The following is a 19,243-nucleotide window of genomic DNA, read 5'->3' as shown; positions in this document are numbered from 1 at the left end:
TGGTCCTTGTAGGATTGTGCATAAGTTTGGTCCTAATGCCTATGAGATTGAACTTCCTCAAGGCTTAGGAATATCACCCATTTTAAATGTTTCAAATTTGTTTCCTTACAAAGGTGATGTTGCATGTTTGCAATTAGAAGGAGATGAAGGTTGGGTCAAGGATCTACCATCTAGCCCACCATTGAAGTTGGAGAGCATCATGGACACCAAGGTAGTCAAGAAGACTAGAAAGAAGACTTATAAGGAGTATCTTGTCAAGTGGAGTGGTTTACCCGATGAAGATGCGATGTGGATGACAAAAGATGAAATTCAAGATCATGGACATTCTGTTGCAGACCTCATTCCTCAAGAGACTTGAGTTTTCTATGCCCCTCGGGAGTATGGTGCGGGAGCACCTTTCAGGATTTGAAGACCATTTGAGCAATGAAGGGTCTTAGAAGTGTTTATAGGTTCCTTTAATGTTTTTGAGTTTTAATAAGGTCTTTCAAGACCATTTGAGTTGTTTTGATTAGCCATGTAAGACTTTGATGCCATTTCTTGTAGTATGAGCTTCTTAGGACCTATTTGGTCAACCATGGTTAGATAACATCCAAAATGCCTAAATGAGGCAAGCAATGTATTTTGGCTTCTATGTGGCCTATTTGTAAGGTTTATGTTGTGTCTTAATAGGTTACATATGCAAGTCATAAGTTGTCAAGTTTGTGCAAAGTTATCAAATTTGCTGACAACTTTTGTTGTCAATTTGTTGTCACTTTGTAACTAATCTCCCTCCAACTTCTACCTAATTCAAATTGTAGTTGGAATCGATTGAGGAGGTTGGAGAAACCTTGTTTAAAGCTTTGGAGATCGAGAAAGAATGATGATGATGAAGTTTGGATGTAAAATAGTGTGATCAGATTCAATAAACACTCAAAAATTTCCAGAAATTTGCTGTAATAGTGTCTTGCACAGATGTTGTATGCACTCCATGTGTAGCCTAAGTCATTGATCTGAATAGGCATGTTTTAATGTTCATTTGGCTTTGATTTGGCAGGAAAAGACTTAGTAATAAGGAAGATATCTGCATTTTTGTAACAGACGGTCTAAAAACCCTCCAAAACCAGGGTTTCTAAGGAAATGTCTTTTTAACCCCACATTCCTTCGACCAAATTGGCTCAAATTCCGAGGAATGGGAGGGGGAGACAATGTACTTTAAGATTCTTGAGGTTTTTGATTGGGCCGTTGAATTGGTGGAGTTTGGAATCAAGCCCTAGGCTAGGCATCCTCATGTGACTATCTTATTTTGACTGCTAAAAATTGTGCAGGGATAAAACTAAGTGCATTGGACCCTATATGATTGTGGATTTTATGTTTGGAATGTGTGTAGACCCTTCCCATTCATTGGTGTCTTTGGATCAGACCTTTGGAGTGTGGTTTCTTTGTAAAAGTGGCCTAAAAGGCCTTTAGCCCTCCTGTAGCAACAGTGTTTGAACCAGTTAATGCAAGAGCTGGGTACTAAGTTTTGGAAGAGTTTTGTGTCATCATTGGAGGCATCAAAAAGTGTCAAGTCTGTGGTATCATTAGGAGGATTTTCGAGTTTTGTATTAAAATTTCAAAACAAGGCTACTAGGAGTAGGCGTCTTGTTGAGGGCAATCATCTTGATTGCATATGTACAAACAAAAGGGTGTTGTTTTGGTTGTAATCAATGTTCTTAGGGTAAGACAAAATTTTCTATAGGGTCCATACCTATTTTGCAAAGGTGCATGTGTTATAAACCAAGTTAGCCATAAGTGGCTACAAGAGAGTTGGTGTCAAGAATAAACTTGATGTGATAAGTTGTATAGTCTCCATGAGTTGTTCATGGGTGTATAGTGGGTTCCCATTGAGAAAAAGCGGAGTGTAGAGGAGTTCTTTCATGTTGCTGTCAGGGTTGTCCAAGAATCCATGTGAATGTTGAGACCTTAGTTGAGGGTCTAGTGGATTGAGTTTGTATTTGAATCTTTTGTTCCTTGGGGCTTTGCATCCATAAGGTAATATAATGAATGATCGAAAAACATCAATTATGCATATAAATAATTTTTCTCGGTTTAAACTTCAAAGAATTTAGTGAACTTAAAAGAAGGAAATATCCATTCTAATTATGAGTATTAGTCCTATTTTTTTTTGAAAGTTTATTAATCTGTATATAGGTGTCTTGAGTCTTGGAGTATCTCTAATCATTTTCAAGAGAGCTATTATTCACGACATTGGTGTGCTTTTGACACATCAACAGTCATTGAATAAATGCAAGGATGCACTATTAAAAGGAGTCAATAAAGAACTAAAACCCTATTAATTAATTACATTATAGGGGCATCCCTTTGGAAAATGTCTTATACAAAAGATAAGCTAATTGACTATGAGTGTTTGCATGAGTAAATGCACTAGTTAAATATTTCTTTAAATTTGGGGAGCATAAATTGATTCTTGTTTATCTTATAAATAGATGGATCAAAGATTCTTAAGTAGGTATCATGCTTGAGAGATCTGCCTCATGCATTAGACATGACTTTATATAATAGGTGTGATTAAATATAATTAATATTTTTAACAACCCCAATAAAATTTATGTTAGAGTTATCTTTTATTAGTTAATAATTATTTGTTTAATTATTAGTCTATTATACTCTATGCTTAAGCTAAACTTATGAATCTGATAATTCTTTAGGGTTTTCACCTTTAGGGTTTCGAGTATCCTTTTATAAGGGATTCTCTCTTTGTAATTTCATAGCAAATTGTAATTATTGAATTGCATTCTTGTTGCACAATCAATATGACTCCTCTTTTCTGGATCTTTGAATTCTGGCCTCCATAGCTTTTTTGCTTCTCTCCTTCAGTGACAGGTTTGCATGCAGGTGATACTTGGGAGCTATAGAGCTAATTTTTCTTCAACTCCTATATGATATGAGAGCTCTAGATTTGCATGCCACTATTCTCTTCATGAGAGATTTTGGGCCTTATTCTTCAGATCTGTGTATTCGGGTGTTTGTGTAGTTGCTTTTTTCCATTTTTGGGGGTAGCTGATTTTTTGGTATATTTTGGTGCCAAAGGGACCTTACGGTTGGATTCAAGAGGCCGATTCCACAAATTTTGATATAAAATTCGATATATTTTGGTGAAATTGTATTTAGAGGCAAATTTTTTTCTAGTTTTTGCACTGTACAACCCTCTATATGGATGCAGAGCGATTTTAAAAAATAATAAAATATATTTTTGGGTAGTTTAACGGCTTGCCCAGGCTGACGGGGTTAACGCAGACCATAGGCGGTCAATTAACCATCAAAGCCACTTTGGCGGTTATCGTCGGTCTCCTAGGCGGTCATCGTTGGCTCCCACCGCAGGTGGTCAACACACTGCCTGACTGCTCGCCGCCAGGTTTCCGCCCACCGCCCTTCGCCTTCGCCACCCCTGCACCACTCCCGTGCCGCCCAGGAGCCGTCGACCTGTTTCTGACCCTCCCTTGTCTTTTCTTGCGATCAGATTTTTTTGCAGGCACCATTTCTTTTTTCGACGAGTTTTTCTAAGCAGATTAGTTTTTTGGCGGTGACGGCCATACGACTGTCAAATTCATGCTCGCAGTTAGATGATGTTAGCATTGTGTAGGCAATCTTCAGGCCCCTTATGGGCCCATCCGAAGCAACTTCGATCTTTTGGCCATATCTTGGGCTCACAGAGGCGTTTTTCGACAAACTTTATATCGTCGGAAAACTCTTTCCGAGCTCTATCCAGATCTGGAGGTTTGAATTTTATATTTTTCTTTTTTTATGGTGTTTTTAGCTGTCAAAGTTAGAGGTTCTTTTTTGCACTTCGGAAGACATAACTTGAGCATCCAAACTCCATTTTTCAAAAACTTTATATCGTTGGAAAGCTTGTTCTGTGTACTTTCCAGTCATATGAGTTTTCTTTCCAAATTATGATCTAGGTACATTTTATTTAGTTTTTTGTTTTTCAACACTCTAGTGAATATCTTGGATGTTTTAGGTCATGCGATCTCTTTTTTTGAGTAGGATGTCTTGTCTTTGGTTGTTTCTTTCTGTGTTTCCATCCTATTGTCTCTTCTGATCATTGTCTACTTTTTTTTGTAAGCATCTTCTTTATGCAAACATAGTGAGATAAAGTGCCAATATGCATTGTATACTTGGGATCTTGCACATCTTGTGCCTTATTGTACATGCACTCCATTATAAAGTGCCATGGGGGGGTTAATGTTTGCCTTTGTTTGCCATCTACCTTTATCACGTGAGTGTTTCTTCCACGACATTCGCCTCATGATGTGTGTTAAGTGAGTGTTCCTTCCACAACACTATGTACTTTCTCTGCACCTTCGATGTACTTGGTTCTTCATCATACAGTTCTTGTTGGCTGTTCTTTTTAGTGTACCCGTCCCTTTCCCTTTTCAACATTATGGGGGGGTTTCTCTAGTTGGTTCTAATGCTTCCTTGGTTCGATTGGTCAGCTCTTCAGGCTTTGGTATTTTATGTCATATGTATCTTCGAGTTCAGTTGTTTGCCTTTGTTTTCAATCTGATTTGAGTAGTGTCATTTGAGGGCACTCATGCAGAATATAGTCTTCTCTACCCGGTCATGTTCTATTTTAGTGGAGGTTCTTCAGATTAGCAGTTACTCTTCGACAGTGTTTGCAGCTATTTCATGCTTCAGTGGTGTTCTTCATGATCTTCCTTTGTTCCTATTTTCTGGGACATTCTCTTGTTTGGAGGCTTCTGCAAACTTTCACTAGTCTTCATCTCTTTTTGGAGTAGAGTTTTTTTCCCATGTGGTTTTCTCTATTTCTCCGCCTTACAGAGACTCTTTTGTACTTGGGTACCTCATCAGACCTAGTTGTCGGGACCCATTGTTACTTTCATGTTTTTTTGTTTACATGGTTTTTTAGTCCTTAGTTGTTTTTTAGCTACTCCGTAAGTTCATCTTAAGGGGGGGTGTTAGAGTTATCTTTTATTAGCTAATAATTATTTATTTAATTATTAGTCTATTATACTCTATACTTAAGCTAAACTTAGGAATCTTATAATTTTTTAGGGTTTTCACCTTTAGGGTTTCAAGCATCCTTTTATAAGGATTATCTCTTTGTAATTTCATAATAAATTGTAATTATTGAATTGCATTCTTGTTGCACAATCAATATGACTCCTCTTTTCTAGATCTTTGAATTCTGGCCTCTATAGCTTTTTTGTTTCTCTCCTTCTGTGATAGGTTTGCATGTAGGTGATCCTTGGGAGCTGTAGAGTTGATTTTTCCTCAACTCCTATACTTTATTTAATCATACAACTTAATTAGATGATGAGGTCCACCTATAAATATGTTTATTAGCTACCCATGTACAAATGAAGAATATTTAACACCAAGCCTTCTCAAAAGTATAATGACTTATCCTTTATTACTTTTGTCCATTATTTCTCATAATAAGATGTCTTTCATAGTTATATCAATAAAGAAGGTGAAGCATTTCCAGTAATGTTTGTGATCTAAACCTTCATATATTTGGCAACGATCGCTGCAATCAATTTCAATAATGATCTTTGTGATGAAAACTTTCATAGATTTAGAAACGACCGCTGCTATGAATATAAAAAATTATCGCTGTGATCAAAACCTTCATAACTAAGATTAACTATCTCTATGAGCAATTTTACAATTTCAATGATCTTTGCAATTAATGTTATATCTTTTTAGGTTCAACAATGATCTTTGCAATCAATATTATAACCATTTAGTAATGATATTTACTATTAGTGTAATAGCTTCTTTGGTTTAACAATGATCATTACAATCAATTTTATAACCGTTCAATAATTATCTTTGCGATCAATACTAAAAAAATTTAGGCTCAACAATGATCTTTGTGATCAATGTTACAACCATTTAGCAATAATCTTTATGATCAATGTTGCATATATTGTATACTAGCAATTGCACCTTGGTGTGCAATAGGTACGCCGAAAAGGTTTAGAAGGTCAACATTTTTATGGTACATGGGATGAAGTGGTAGGTCAATTATCAAATGATGTTTGTTCAACAAATGTACCATTGGAAAAGTGACAAATTTAAATAAAATATGCATCCTTCCCAACATGACCAAAACAAAGCCTTTAAATAAGTATCTAATTAGGCTCTGTTAGAATAGAGGGAGAGAAAGATCTAGATATAGATAGAAAGAGGGAGAGATAGAGGGAGGGGATGGGGAGATAGAGATATCGATATTGGTAGAGATAAAGATAGATATAGAGATGGAGTTGGAGTTGGAGATGAAGATAAATGAGATGGATACAAAGAGAAGAAGATGGGGAGATATAAAGATACAACAGAGATAGATAGATAGAACTAAGAGATAAGTATATAGAAACTAAGAGGGGGAGATAGAGGGGAAGAGAGATGTATAGAGGTTAATGGATAGAGATGTAGACAATGGGATGGAGTGATAGAAACATAGAGAGATAAAGAGATCAAGAGAAACATTTATAGAGATAGCGAGGGAGGGATATATAGAAATAGAGATAGAGATAGATATCATAATAAATAGAAATGGATATGATAGGGGGAAGGATAAATAATGGAGATAGAAAGTGGGAGAGAAAAAGAGGGAGAGACAAAAATATACATGAAGAGAAAGGGAGAGAGAAGTAGAGGCAGAGATATAGATATGGGGTATGGAGGGAGTGAGGAAAGTAGTCATGGGGAGAGATAGGGAGAGATAGTTTGAGATAAAGGTGAAGAAGAGAGATACAAAGAGGGAGTGATAGGGAGGGAGAAGGAGAGATATGGATAGAAAGAGGGAGAGATAGGGATAGAAAGAAGAAAATATAAAGAGATATAAATATAACTTGGGATAGGTAGATTGGGTGTGTATGAGAGAGGGAGAGAGATGTAAAGTGATATAATAAATAAGAGAAATAGGGATATAGATAATGAGTTAGGGTGAACAAGAGAGATAAATGTATAAAGAGGGAGAGATGGAAGGTGGGATGAAGGGAGAGGGAGAAATGTACATAGAAAGAGAGAGACAATGAGAAAGGTGTAGATAGAGATATAGTAAGATAAAGATATAAGAAGACATATATAGAGAGAGAGAGAGGTAGAGATACATATATAGAGAGGGAGGATAAGAGTGAGATATAAAGGAGGTGATAGAAACAAGTAAGGGATAGATTGAGAGAGAGGTGAGATAGAGATTTAGATAGAGATAGAGATAGGGAGTGTGTGTAACTGAAAGAGGGATATATATAGAGATAAAGATAGGAAGAGAAAAACAATGAGAGTGTATGTGAGATACAAAGATAGAGAGGGGGGGGAAGAGATAGGGATAAAAAGAGGGAGAGAAAGAGAGGTAAATATGGTGGGAAATATAGAGAAGATAGAGACAAGGATGAGGGAAAAGGTAAGGAGATAAAGATAAGGGAGAGAGATATATAGACAGAGAGATAGAGATGAATATGGAGATGGAGATGGTTGCTCTTTATTGTTGATCTTTTTAACAAATGACAAAATTATTTTTTCACCTTGACTCCTCTATTCATCTTCATCCATCAAAATGGATAGACTACATGAATGACATTGATGAAAGAATAATAGAAAAAGATATCCCACAGAGTCATTTAATTACATACTTGTTTTATAGATTGAATCTATAATTTAATTATATTCATTGTTATATGATTGATCCCTCTCTAATTAATTCTTCAAGATTTAATTATAGATGAATCAACTTGAAAAAATATCACAATTTAATGTATATCAGAGTAAACTAAATAATATATATTATATAATATAAAATAATAAATACAAGTATAATATTTGCCAGGGTTTTTGTAGTTGGGTTCTAGCTGTAGCTTTGCACTCTCCTTAGTTGAAGAGATTTTTTTATTGGATATGTGATAGCATAACTAAGTATTTATTTTCTTTTACTAATATAGGGCGCTATCCCCACAACTGATAGCACTTACGTAAATAAAAAAATACAAGTATAATATTAATCATATATAAAATAAATATATACTTTAATAATATATATACATAATATTAGAATTATATCCATGATGATTATTGTACTCACAATATAATAAATAAAATAATTTATAATATCACTTTAAAATATATATATATATATATATATATATATATATATATATATATATATATATATATATATATATATATATATATATATATATATATATATATTTTATAAAATATGACTAATTATTAAATATAGATATAATCTACTCTATATTCAATATTATCTATATTTTGAACAAATAACATACAAGAAATATGTTACATAATTTTTTTTGGAAATCAAGGATGCCCAAATGTTTTGTCCACTGCATAGAGTAAGAGTAGAGAAATATTAAAGTTTAATGTCACTTTTCACCCAGTTGCATTATGTTTTCCTAAAGAAATATGAATTATATTTTATGTGTCACATTTTCCCAAGCTATGGTTTGTGGATGGAAAGAATTTGCCAAAAAAAGGCAAAGCTGACCGTTCAGATGAATGTGACATGGACGGGGCACAAACATAGATGAAAAAGAATATTGGTTCATAGGTGGGCCCCACAAAAAGTGAGCAAACACTAGCAGTACATTCCAAGGAGAATGCAAATGACGGTGCACGAAAAATATAAAAATGCAATGTATGCACACGATTCTCCCAATCGTCTTGCATCTCGTTTAGAGAAAGTTCAACCATTGATGCAACAAATTAGCTTGTCTATTTTCTAATAGGAGACACCTTCAAGTGAGTTATAAATAGAAATATAGAGATATAGAGTAGGAGAGATGTAGTGTGTGAGAGAGGGGGAAATAGATAAAAATAATTGTAGATAGATAGATATGGAGAAAGAGTTGAGCTAAAGGAATCTAATGAAACAAAGAGAGAGATGAAGTTAAACAGAGATAAATATAAAAATATATAAAGAGTTCGAGATAAAGATGAAGGTAGAAAGAGAAAGAGGGCGAGAGGGAGAGATAGGAAGATGTTTGAAAGAGGAAAAGTAAAGAATGGAGAAAGGTAAATATATATAAAGAGAATAATATATATGAGAGAGAGAGAGAGAGAGAGAGAGAGAGAGAGAGAGAGAGAGAGAGAGAGAGAGAGAGAGAGAGAGAGAGAGAGAGAGAGAGAGAGAGAGAGATGGAGAGAGCGTTAGTTAGAGGAATATGGATAGAGAGATGGGAATATAGAAATAGGGATTTAAAGGAGAGATATAAGGGTAGATAGAGATGGAGAGATAATGAGATACATATAGAGGGAGAGATAGAAGAAGAAATATGGAGAGAGAGGGAGAGAGGGATAGAACATGGGGGGAAGGGAGAGAGGGAGAGAAGAGGGGGGAGAGAGAGAGAGAGGGAGAGAGGGAGAGAACATGGGGGGAAGGGAGAGGTAGAGGAAGGAGGGAGAGAGAGAGAGAGGGGGGGGGGTAAAAATATAATTACCTAACATGAATTAAAAATTATTTAATTAAAATATTTGAAATAATTGTAGAATTAAAATAATTATAAAAAAGGATTACAATTGTTATATAATTTATTAAGATATTAATAGATATTTCTTCACACATTTGTATATTTCATATAATTATTTTGAATTTTGAAATAACAATTGATAAGTTAGAATAATAGTTTACATATATTGAAACCTTAGAATCAAATAATTATATAATTTAAATAATCTATAAAATTTTAATTTTAATTTTAATTCTAATTGGAATGTAATTTTATCTCTAATTTACAAAATAAAATGTTACTTAAATTATTAATGTATAATTATAATTAAATTAAAAAATCTACACTTATAATTATAACTTAATCTATATAATTTTAATTTTAATATTAAAATATAATAGTAAACTTACTCTTAGTTATAATTTGAATATATTATTATTTTAATCATATTTATATAATATATTTTTTTTGATAAAAGTGGTAAACCACTAAATTTTACTTTAGTATTAATTTAATATTTAACTTTAGTATTAAAATTAATTTTAAATCTAATTCTTATAATATTATTTTAAAATTATTATTAAAATCATTATTTAATTAGAAATACAAATAATTATAAATTATTTTATTTTTTTAAAAACATTTAATTATTTATTAAAATTATAATTATATAATTAAATTCAAAATGATTTTTTTATTAAATCTAAATTCTAATATAAAACATAAAATAAAAAACTTAAAAACTAAGGTAAGTATTTTTTAACTTAAAGATCCCCACCTTTAAGCAAGGTTATTTTATTTAATTAAAGCTAATTAAATCGATTATTAAACTTAGAAAGCATGCAATAAGTTGTCTCAAAAAAAGCATGGTGTAAGCATTAGTTGAGAGTTATCCATACAAGCATCTGTTGGGAGATGATTAGAATATCCAAAAACTGGCGAAGCACATGCTTCCAAAGCAATGAGTAAAACTAGATCCCAATAAATACAATCACTCGGAATAACATCATGCGGTGCAACTGGACGCGAAAACACTTTTCCAAAACAGTTAAGGAGTAAGCGGACGCCAAAAATAACTAAACCTCAATATAATGTGATCTCCTGAATTAGCATGCTTTGGGCTGAATATCTTTTGCTTTGCGATGTGTAAGAAGAATGATCACAGATTTATCCATGGATATTTACGCCATGACTGGAGCTAGCACAAGTCCAAGTCGACACCAGAAAAGTTGTGGCGGGACGAAACTCCCTGCGTTGGTACAAAACAACCAATGAAAAACACGGCTGTCAGAGAAAAGAGAAAGCGAAAAAGCGGCATAAAACAAAAACGGTGAAAGTTAGCGGCAAAGCGATCAACGGATAATATATTCCTGATCGTCTTGCATTGTTTTTATTCATTTTTCACCATAGATTTCAAAAGTTAGGCTGTGCATTCTATAGTAGGAGACGCCTTCGACGTAATAAGAGTGCTCCAACTTCAAATCTCACTTTTCAATATGGATGGAAGTCAACTAGCCCTTATAGTAGTTAAAAAAGTGTAGACTAAGTTATATGGTTTATCAATGATATTTGACTTTGCGTGATTGTTATTTTGTTTAACATGGGATTTTTTTTATACAATATTTTGAACATAGTTGTGAGCTTTTCCTAATTAAGTACACTAATTCATCCACAATCCATATGTATGCTATCTTTCAAAGGTTTTTTATTCCACTTTCTAATCTAACATAATTTTGGAGAATGATTCTTCAATTCACAAACAATACAAGGATGAAGATCTCTTGACATGTTTTCATTTTATGTCCTTACCTAAGTAAATGAGAATATTGTATACATTGTATTTATCAAGTTGATTTATTTGAATGTAACATTAATTTTATTTCTTTTGCCACAAACATATCTAAGGCCTTCATTATTGGTGTAAGAATTTGTCAAATATAGCCAAGATCAAGAGCTCAATGAATAACACAATAAGAGAGACAAAACATTGATAAGAATAAACTGTAGTCTAATCAAGATGCAAAATAAGATCGATTAGATCATTACATACAATGTAAGATGAGCTTGCTTATAAAGGCAAGGCCATATAGATATGTGAGCACGCAAACATGACATGTGGCTCAATGAGAAACAAGGGTAAGTGAGTGTAGGTAGGAGAAATAATAAAATATTCTACAAGAGGTGGATCACCCATTGAAGGTGGAATGTAACAATAAGATAAGACCACAAAACGTGGAATTTCTCCTACATGCATCATCCCTATGTGCACACTTCCCTAAGTTTTTGGTATGCAAACTCTGATGCGATGCAATGCATTATCCTAAGTCAACTTAAGTAAAGTGTAATTATGAGACATAATTTACACCAACACTTGGTTCAATTGGCTCTTAAATTTCTTGCCAATATTTTTTCAAACCTTTTCCTTCATATCCAATTGGTTTTATTATTTTAAAACCAACATTTATTAAAAAAAATCATTTGTCATTATCCTCACTGTAGTGTAGTAAATTGCATCCCTTTACAATTTTACACTCTATTTGGTCCCCTACTTTAGTGTTCTTTCTTCTAAATCATTTTAGGCCTATTTGGGCCCTATCCCTACTCTATAATTTAATGATTCAACTTGCAACTTAATTGTTGTCATATGTTAATTTCAAGACTAGGTCCTATGTTATGGATCTTGGTACTTTACCACCCCTTTTGCTAGTTCATTTTTTAGTGAACTTTTAAATTTTAGGAAAACGATAAGAAGGCATCTCTTTTTTTGCAAAACCATTAGCAGTGATACTAAATGTTGATATACAAAGTGAAGCGATGGTAATTAAATCTTCTAGAAATGCATGTAAATTTAAAATTATTTATTTAACAAAAAAATTCATATGATTAAAATTATATAATTGAAAAACAACAAAAGAGATAAATCAACAAACCATATATAAAACAGGTTTTATGTGGAGAAATACTTTCAAGAAAAAAATCTACGTGAGAAAGAGGACACGTATATATTAATCTTCAAAGGAGAGATACATTCACACACCAACAATCTACGCTCTAATTGCACTTGGGCAGCACATGCAGACTTGTAAATAATTTAATGAAACTATTATATCATGTCTCCAATTTATAGAGAAATGGGAGAAGAAAATCGTAAATGGTTTCCTAAGATAATGCATGATAAAATCATAGTTAATGTGAAAAAATCACATCCAAAATGAAGAGGTTCTTTTGAGAATAGTAAATTATATGACTCTCAATGAGCCATGAATAGAAAAAGTAACCTCCTTAGCAATACTAGACAACATCTTTGACTTGTAACTTCTCCATAATGACCTATGTTCCAAGGGAGGCATCCAAACTATGGACAAAATCTTTGACTTGTAGTTCTCCTTCATAATGGCTTGTATCTCAAGATAGGCATCCAAACTATGAACAACATCTTTGACTCACAACTCCATAATGGACCAGATCTCAAGGTGGGTGTTCAAAATCATCACCCAACACATATGGGACCAACCAACCAAATTCAAGATGTTTACTAAATTTTCACATCTAATTTGAGAGATTTGCTAAATCTAGCCGTGTAACCACCATTGCCAACTCCACCTCCTTCATGAAAGCATAAACAACTAATATTAAAATTTTAAGATAATTTAAATCACAAAATAATTTCTAATTACACTCTAACCATCTAAATATACTTTGAGTGTTGCAGATACATGTGTAATATATAAGATTGCAAGATAAATGATAGCTTAATCCTAACAAATATCACCATTACATTTCTATACAATATAGATAAAGTAAAAAAACAAAAAAGCTCCAAGAAAGCTAAAATCCTTAATTCTCAATTTAAGGAGATATTTTGAATTAGGGAGTAACTCAAATCATTCAATTTTGAGCATTACATATGATTTTGAATTATTTTTCTCTATGATATTTATACATTTTTTAGAACTTTTTGAGTGGAATTTTATTTTGAGATATTTTTGAAAGTGATTTGATGGATTAGGTTATTATTAATTTCAAGAATCTAATTTATGTTAGGATTTAAAATTTTTAATGATATATTTTTTTTTTCAATAAAAGTAGATTATTCCATTAAACTTTTTTATTAATATATTTTTAATGATATTTTTATAAGTTAAATTATGAATTTAGTTTGTGAAGTATTTCAAGTTCTTTAATTAATTTATATTTATTTGATTATTCATTTCAACTTTAAAAAAGACATGAACTACTAAATAGCTACTCTTCAAATCTTACTAAATAAATTATTTTTAATATTTTTTTTATTTTTTAATTGAAATTGCACACATCTCTTTGATAGAGCTGATTTCTTTTCTATATATTTTTTAAATAAAATATAATTTTATTCTATTTAACTATAATTTCTAATTCTTTAAATTGTTATTTATATATTAAATCTTACCTACAATATATTATAATCTTAAATGTCAAATTTATTTTATTAACATGTATTAAACATACTTGTTATATAGATAATTGTTTTCTTAATTAATACTTATAAGTTGGCTTCTTAAAATATATTAATGATTTAGTTATAAAACTTTAATTTTAAATAAATAAATAAATAATTTACTTAATATTTTTAATAAATTTTTAATTTTGTATTAAAAGGATATAGACTGCACACATCTTTTTGCTAGAGATGATCATATATATATATAAACAATTAAAATATAATTTTATTCTATTTAACAATAAATACTAATTTTTTAAATTGTTATTTATAATATATTAAATTTTACATACAATATATTATAATCTTAAATGTCATTTTTTTTTTAGCATGTATTAAGCATACTTGTTATATAGAGACTCTTTTTCTTAAATTTTAGTTGCTGATAATTATAAGTTGACTACCTAAAATATATTAATAATTTAGTTATGAAGCTTTAATTTTAAATAAATAAATAATTTACTTAATATTTTAAAAATATCTAATTAACAATTTTTTTTATATACATTAATATTATAATTTTTTTTTAAAGTTCTTATAACTTATAATAGATTGATTTTTTTTTAACTATGATAGATTGATTTTTTTTTAACTATGATAGATTGATTTATTAATTATATTATACATATTACAATAAAAATCATGATGATGGAATTGTGTGGGCAGGGACCTTGATGAAATTATTCGAATGTATTATGAATCTATTGAAGGTTGTAATAAATCACCACATGAGGTATGACCTCTTTCCTATAATCTAGAAATGTATAGTTGTTTTTTTCTTTCTATATTTTCTCCCTTAAGAATGGTAGTTTGCACACTTAAATTTTATTGATATAAATGGGTTGTTTTATACTCACAACCCAAGTAAATGTTTTAATTATAAAATAATATAGAATTAGTCATTGTGAGACCTTTGAAAAATTAGATTATTGTGGAAGTGATGGATACATTCATATTCACTATATCAATAATGTTTATCTTGCAGATACCTTTATAGATTATAATTGCTCCTCTAGTCCTATCTAATTGAAATAAATTTCTATTTATGTGTGATTTTTTTCTTAATATGTTTTATGCAATTTTCATACATATAATTTTATGAAATTTAGACGATTTATCTAAGTTGTAGGATTCGCCTGTTTGAGGCCCCTAACACGAACTAGGTCCGCATGGGTCCTGGTTCATGTTGGGTTCATGCCTGGTCCAGCCAGGGTTCACCTGAACCCGAACCAATGCCAAACTTACTTGTGATAAAACTTTGATAGTGAAGGGTTGTAGGTTTTGGAAGCATGTGCCATGGAAGTACCACCAACTATGAGCATCCTTCTTGAATCTATGACGAAGAGCAACAACACTCAGACTATTTTCATTTGCAAATTCTATGAACTCATTTGTAATAATATCTCACAAATTATCATCAAGTTAGAGTCTAAGGAATGCTAGGGTAAGTGCACCAAGATGGCGAACAGAAAAGTGGCCACATGCAAAAAAAAATGGAATTTGTCATAACCCGTGCGTGTTCTATGAAATTCAAAAACATGTCAGGCTTGGTAAAACCAAGCCTAGCCAAAAAAATAAATAATAAAAAAGTTTCTCAAAATGCGTACGGGTTATGCAAAACTAGAAGTTTTGGCCTAGTTCTGCATAACCCGTATGGGTTATGTAGAACTAGGAACCAAAGAGGAAGTGGGGAGAGAGATAGAGGGAAGGGAGAGAGGGTGAGAATAGGAGAGAGAGAGAGAGAGAGAGAGAGAGAGAGAGAGAGAGAGAGAGAGAGAGAGAGAGAGAGAGAGAGAGGGGGAGAGAGAGAGAAGGAGATTAGGAGAATGAGGAGAGGGTGAGAGACATGAGGTAGATAGAGAATGAGAAGGAGAAGAGGGTGAGAGACTCGACAGAGAGAGAAGTGTGAGGGGGAGAGAGATGAGATATAACTCGAGGATAATTAGGGCTTAGAATAGACAGAGACGATGATGGGGGAAGGAAGACGAGAGAGAGGAAAAGAAGAGAGAGATGCATGTATACAAACATATATACATATATCTATATAGATATATGTATATATAACTATAGATATGCATATATACATACTTAAACACATATTATATATGTATGTCTATACATGTGTAGAAAATGTTAAGTTTACAAGCATACATTTTGATGTCTTCATAACTCGTACGGGTTTTGTGAAACTCAAAATGATGGTTTTGGTTCTACATAACCCCTACAGGTTATGTAGAACTATGAATGGTACTTTTTGTTTTTCAAAACCTGAGCCGATTATTTTTCACATCAGAACCCGTGCGGGTTTTAGCTTGGTAAGAGGGTTGGAAAACGACCTTAAGGCTTGCAAGCCCATTTTCCCTCCATTTTTGTCCCTTTACACGTTTTTTCATATTCCAACATGATTTCTCGACTTCATCGTCATCAGGTTTACAAATGATCAAGCGGGTATCTCTAAAATTACCACCATAATGTCAGACGTCTTCTCAGCTTTCTAACAATATAAATTTTTCTATTTTTGGACAACATTAGATAGTAAACTTTAATTTTCTTTACCAATGCCTTGACAATTCTCATAGACATATGTCTACCATTTTTTCAATAACTTTTGATATATTTGACCAAATTCAGAATAAATTACATATTATTGTTCTACACTAGATTCTATACATGTAAAAAAAAAGAAGTTTGCATTTTCGATTATTTTGATGCAAGTTATGCCCAACGCACGAACAGGTACCAAATTTTTACGATGCGACCACTTCAAAAACTCATAAATAAAAATCAAACAAAAATTACAAAAAAATACACAACTTCTAGATATCACTCTTACCTATCATCCTACCAAAGGGTTTTGCAAAATACTAAATCTAACTGTATATTTTGTGCAGCACACGAAAATAACCATGTTATGTTTTTATGAAAAAATCAGGAATAGTTTTTCGTGTGTGAGAGGTTTGACCTTCTTAATCTTATCCAATTTAAAAAACTTTAGTAGTTTAGAAACTAGATTCACAGTACTACAATTCTTATTCTTTGCTCAACTCCTAATTTTGAGTGCATGACCTTCAAATATCACTTTGAAGTTCAGGTTTACCTGTTTTCAAAAAAAAGGTGGCCATTTATACCCCCCTTTTTGTTCACCATATCGGTGCACTTACCCATTGCCTTGTACCCATTAGAGACTTCTAAATCTCTCCATGGTGCATGCCTTCTTGGTTGATCAAGAAATTGATTGTTATAGTGCTTTGGTGTCAAGGCATAGGCAAGAAGATACAAAGGAATGGTCATCTTATTCCACTTTTCTTCAACAATTGCTTCCACTTGTTTGAATAATTTCTCCTTAGGGTCTTGCTCTCTTGAATTTATAATGCACTTCATTTTTTCAAGCATTGAGTTAACAAATGCAAGGCCTATCCATGTTAGTGTAGCGAATCATGCTCATAATGGGCTTAGTGAAACGAAGGAGATATGTCACAAGATAGCACCATGAGTCATCCAATGTCTTGACCCTAATTTTTGCTGCCCTCTCAGTGCTACTCTACTTCCATATGGTACAATTGTGGTTGATCACCATATTGCAAAGTGCCACTTTAACTTTCACAAGCCATCTCAAGACGATTGTGTTTGATGCAAAACGGATCTCAACAACCTATAACACAAATTAATGCCAAAATGATTAAAAAATAAAGCCAAGCTTTAAAAAAGAATACACATTATATAGCTTGTACACAATGAAATTATGAACATTAAAAATAACAATTTTAAAAATCAGAAAATGTAAAATTAAATTATCACTTCACTTACGTTCAATAGCTCCAAACTCGAAAAGGATCTAAAAATCCGTTGAGACATGTGGTGGTTTGTGATGAACAAATTTGGATGCCATTAACCTTTGCATACACTTGTTTGATCCAATCAATTATATTCCCAATCTTTTGTAGCATAAGATTGAGTGAATGGACTGCACAAGGTGTCCAAAAGATGTGATGATAGCGTTCCTCAACCAACAAACTGACAGCTTTATAATTTTTTGCATTGTCTGTTATTAGTTGAACAACATTGTGGGGTCCCACTGTATCAATGGCAAAGATGAGAATATTTGCAATAAATTGGTCATCTTTTACTTGGCCCTCACAATCCACAACTTTCAAAAACATTGCCCATTTAGGGGACATTGCTATGACATTGATCAAGGGACGACTTTTAGAATCTTTCCACCCATCTGAAACAATTGATACACTTGTTTCAGCCCATGAATCCCTTATGGGCTTCAATGCATCTTCAATCCTCTTCACCTCTCTTTCCAATAAGGTTCTATGTACCTTCTCATAATCTAGGTCCTTATACCTTCTTAGAGTTTCTTTAACATTTTTCAACATCTTTTACCAATATGGGGAGCGAATAGCATTGAAATCCAACCCATTTGCATATATGCATCTTGCTACATCTTGGCTGGTAATGTCTCAACTCTCATTTTGAAATACGGTTTATAAAGGTCCCTTTGATCTTTTGCGTGTAACGGGTGCTTCACTTTTAGGCTCAACTGTGGAAAACAAGGTGTGGCTTTCTACTACAACATTGGGATTAGATGGGGGTTGCATTCCCTTTGTTTTTTTCTGGATCGGTTTGATTTAATCTACGGGATTCTCTCTCTTTTGTTCCTTCACACTCCCTAATATATTTCAACACCGTTTCATCTGGTATAGGCACACCATCTTTTCCAGGGCATTTTTTGATGGCTCTTCTTGGTATTCCACACAAATGACTTACCACCTGAAAATATGAAATATTATGTTCTTTACCACATCCTTGGAATTTCCAACAAAAATCCCACCTTCTGGAAGCATTCGTATAATGTCAACATACTTCCATAGGGGAGAATTTGGATCATTGCTTTGTTTTTTTTGTTTATCTGTGCCTATGGAGGAAGAGGTAGATGCCATTCTAGTTCCTATGGCAAGAAATAATATGAACACGTTTAAAAATAAAAACAAAATAATGAAAAACAAATAATGTTTCATGTTTGACAATTTGAAAACAAAAATAGTTGAAAAAAATGTTCAAAAACCTACCTCTTTCATCCAATGGGAGCTTGCAAATGTGTGGAAATGATGTTGCAACACTTTTTGAAGCTTAAAAAACCTTTCTTCAACTACTCTTATTTGATGTTGGAAGCCAAACTTTCTTCAACCTCCTAGCAAAAAACTGATGTTTGCAACACAAATGAGGAGAAATGATCCAACTTTATGTTTTAAAACTTACTTTTGGGGTTTTAAATTTTTAT

At 32.5% G+C, this 19,243-nt stretch overlaps 1 protein-coding gene across 5 annotated transcripts in view; it reads left to right on the top strand.

Moving 5' to 3' along the window:
* Nucleotides 1-19,243, top strand: part of LOC131051414 (MADS-box transcription factor 23) — a 70,892-nt gene that overhangs the window by 29,841 nt on the left and 21,808 nt on the right. For all 5 annotated transcript variants that reach the window (XM_057985941.2, XM_057985936.2, XM_057985954.2 and 2 more), the window contains exon 2: nt 14,623-14,689. In XM_057985941.2, the coding sequence (XP_057841924.1) occupies nt 14,623-14,689 (67 nt within the window). The remainder of the gene's footprint in view (nt 1-14,622; nt 14,690-19,243) is intronic.

Source organism: Cryptomeria japonica, chromosome 2 (genome assembly GCF_030272615.1).
Source record: "Cryptomeria japonica chromosome 2, Sugi_1.0, whole genome shotgun sequence".
Taxonomy (NCBI): Eukaryota; Viridiplantae; Streptophyta; class Pinopsida; order Cupressales; family Cupressaceae; genus Cryptomeria; species Cryptomeria japonica.
Note: the sequence above shows the minus strand (reverse complement) of the source record. Positions and strands in the feature narration are given on the sequence as shown.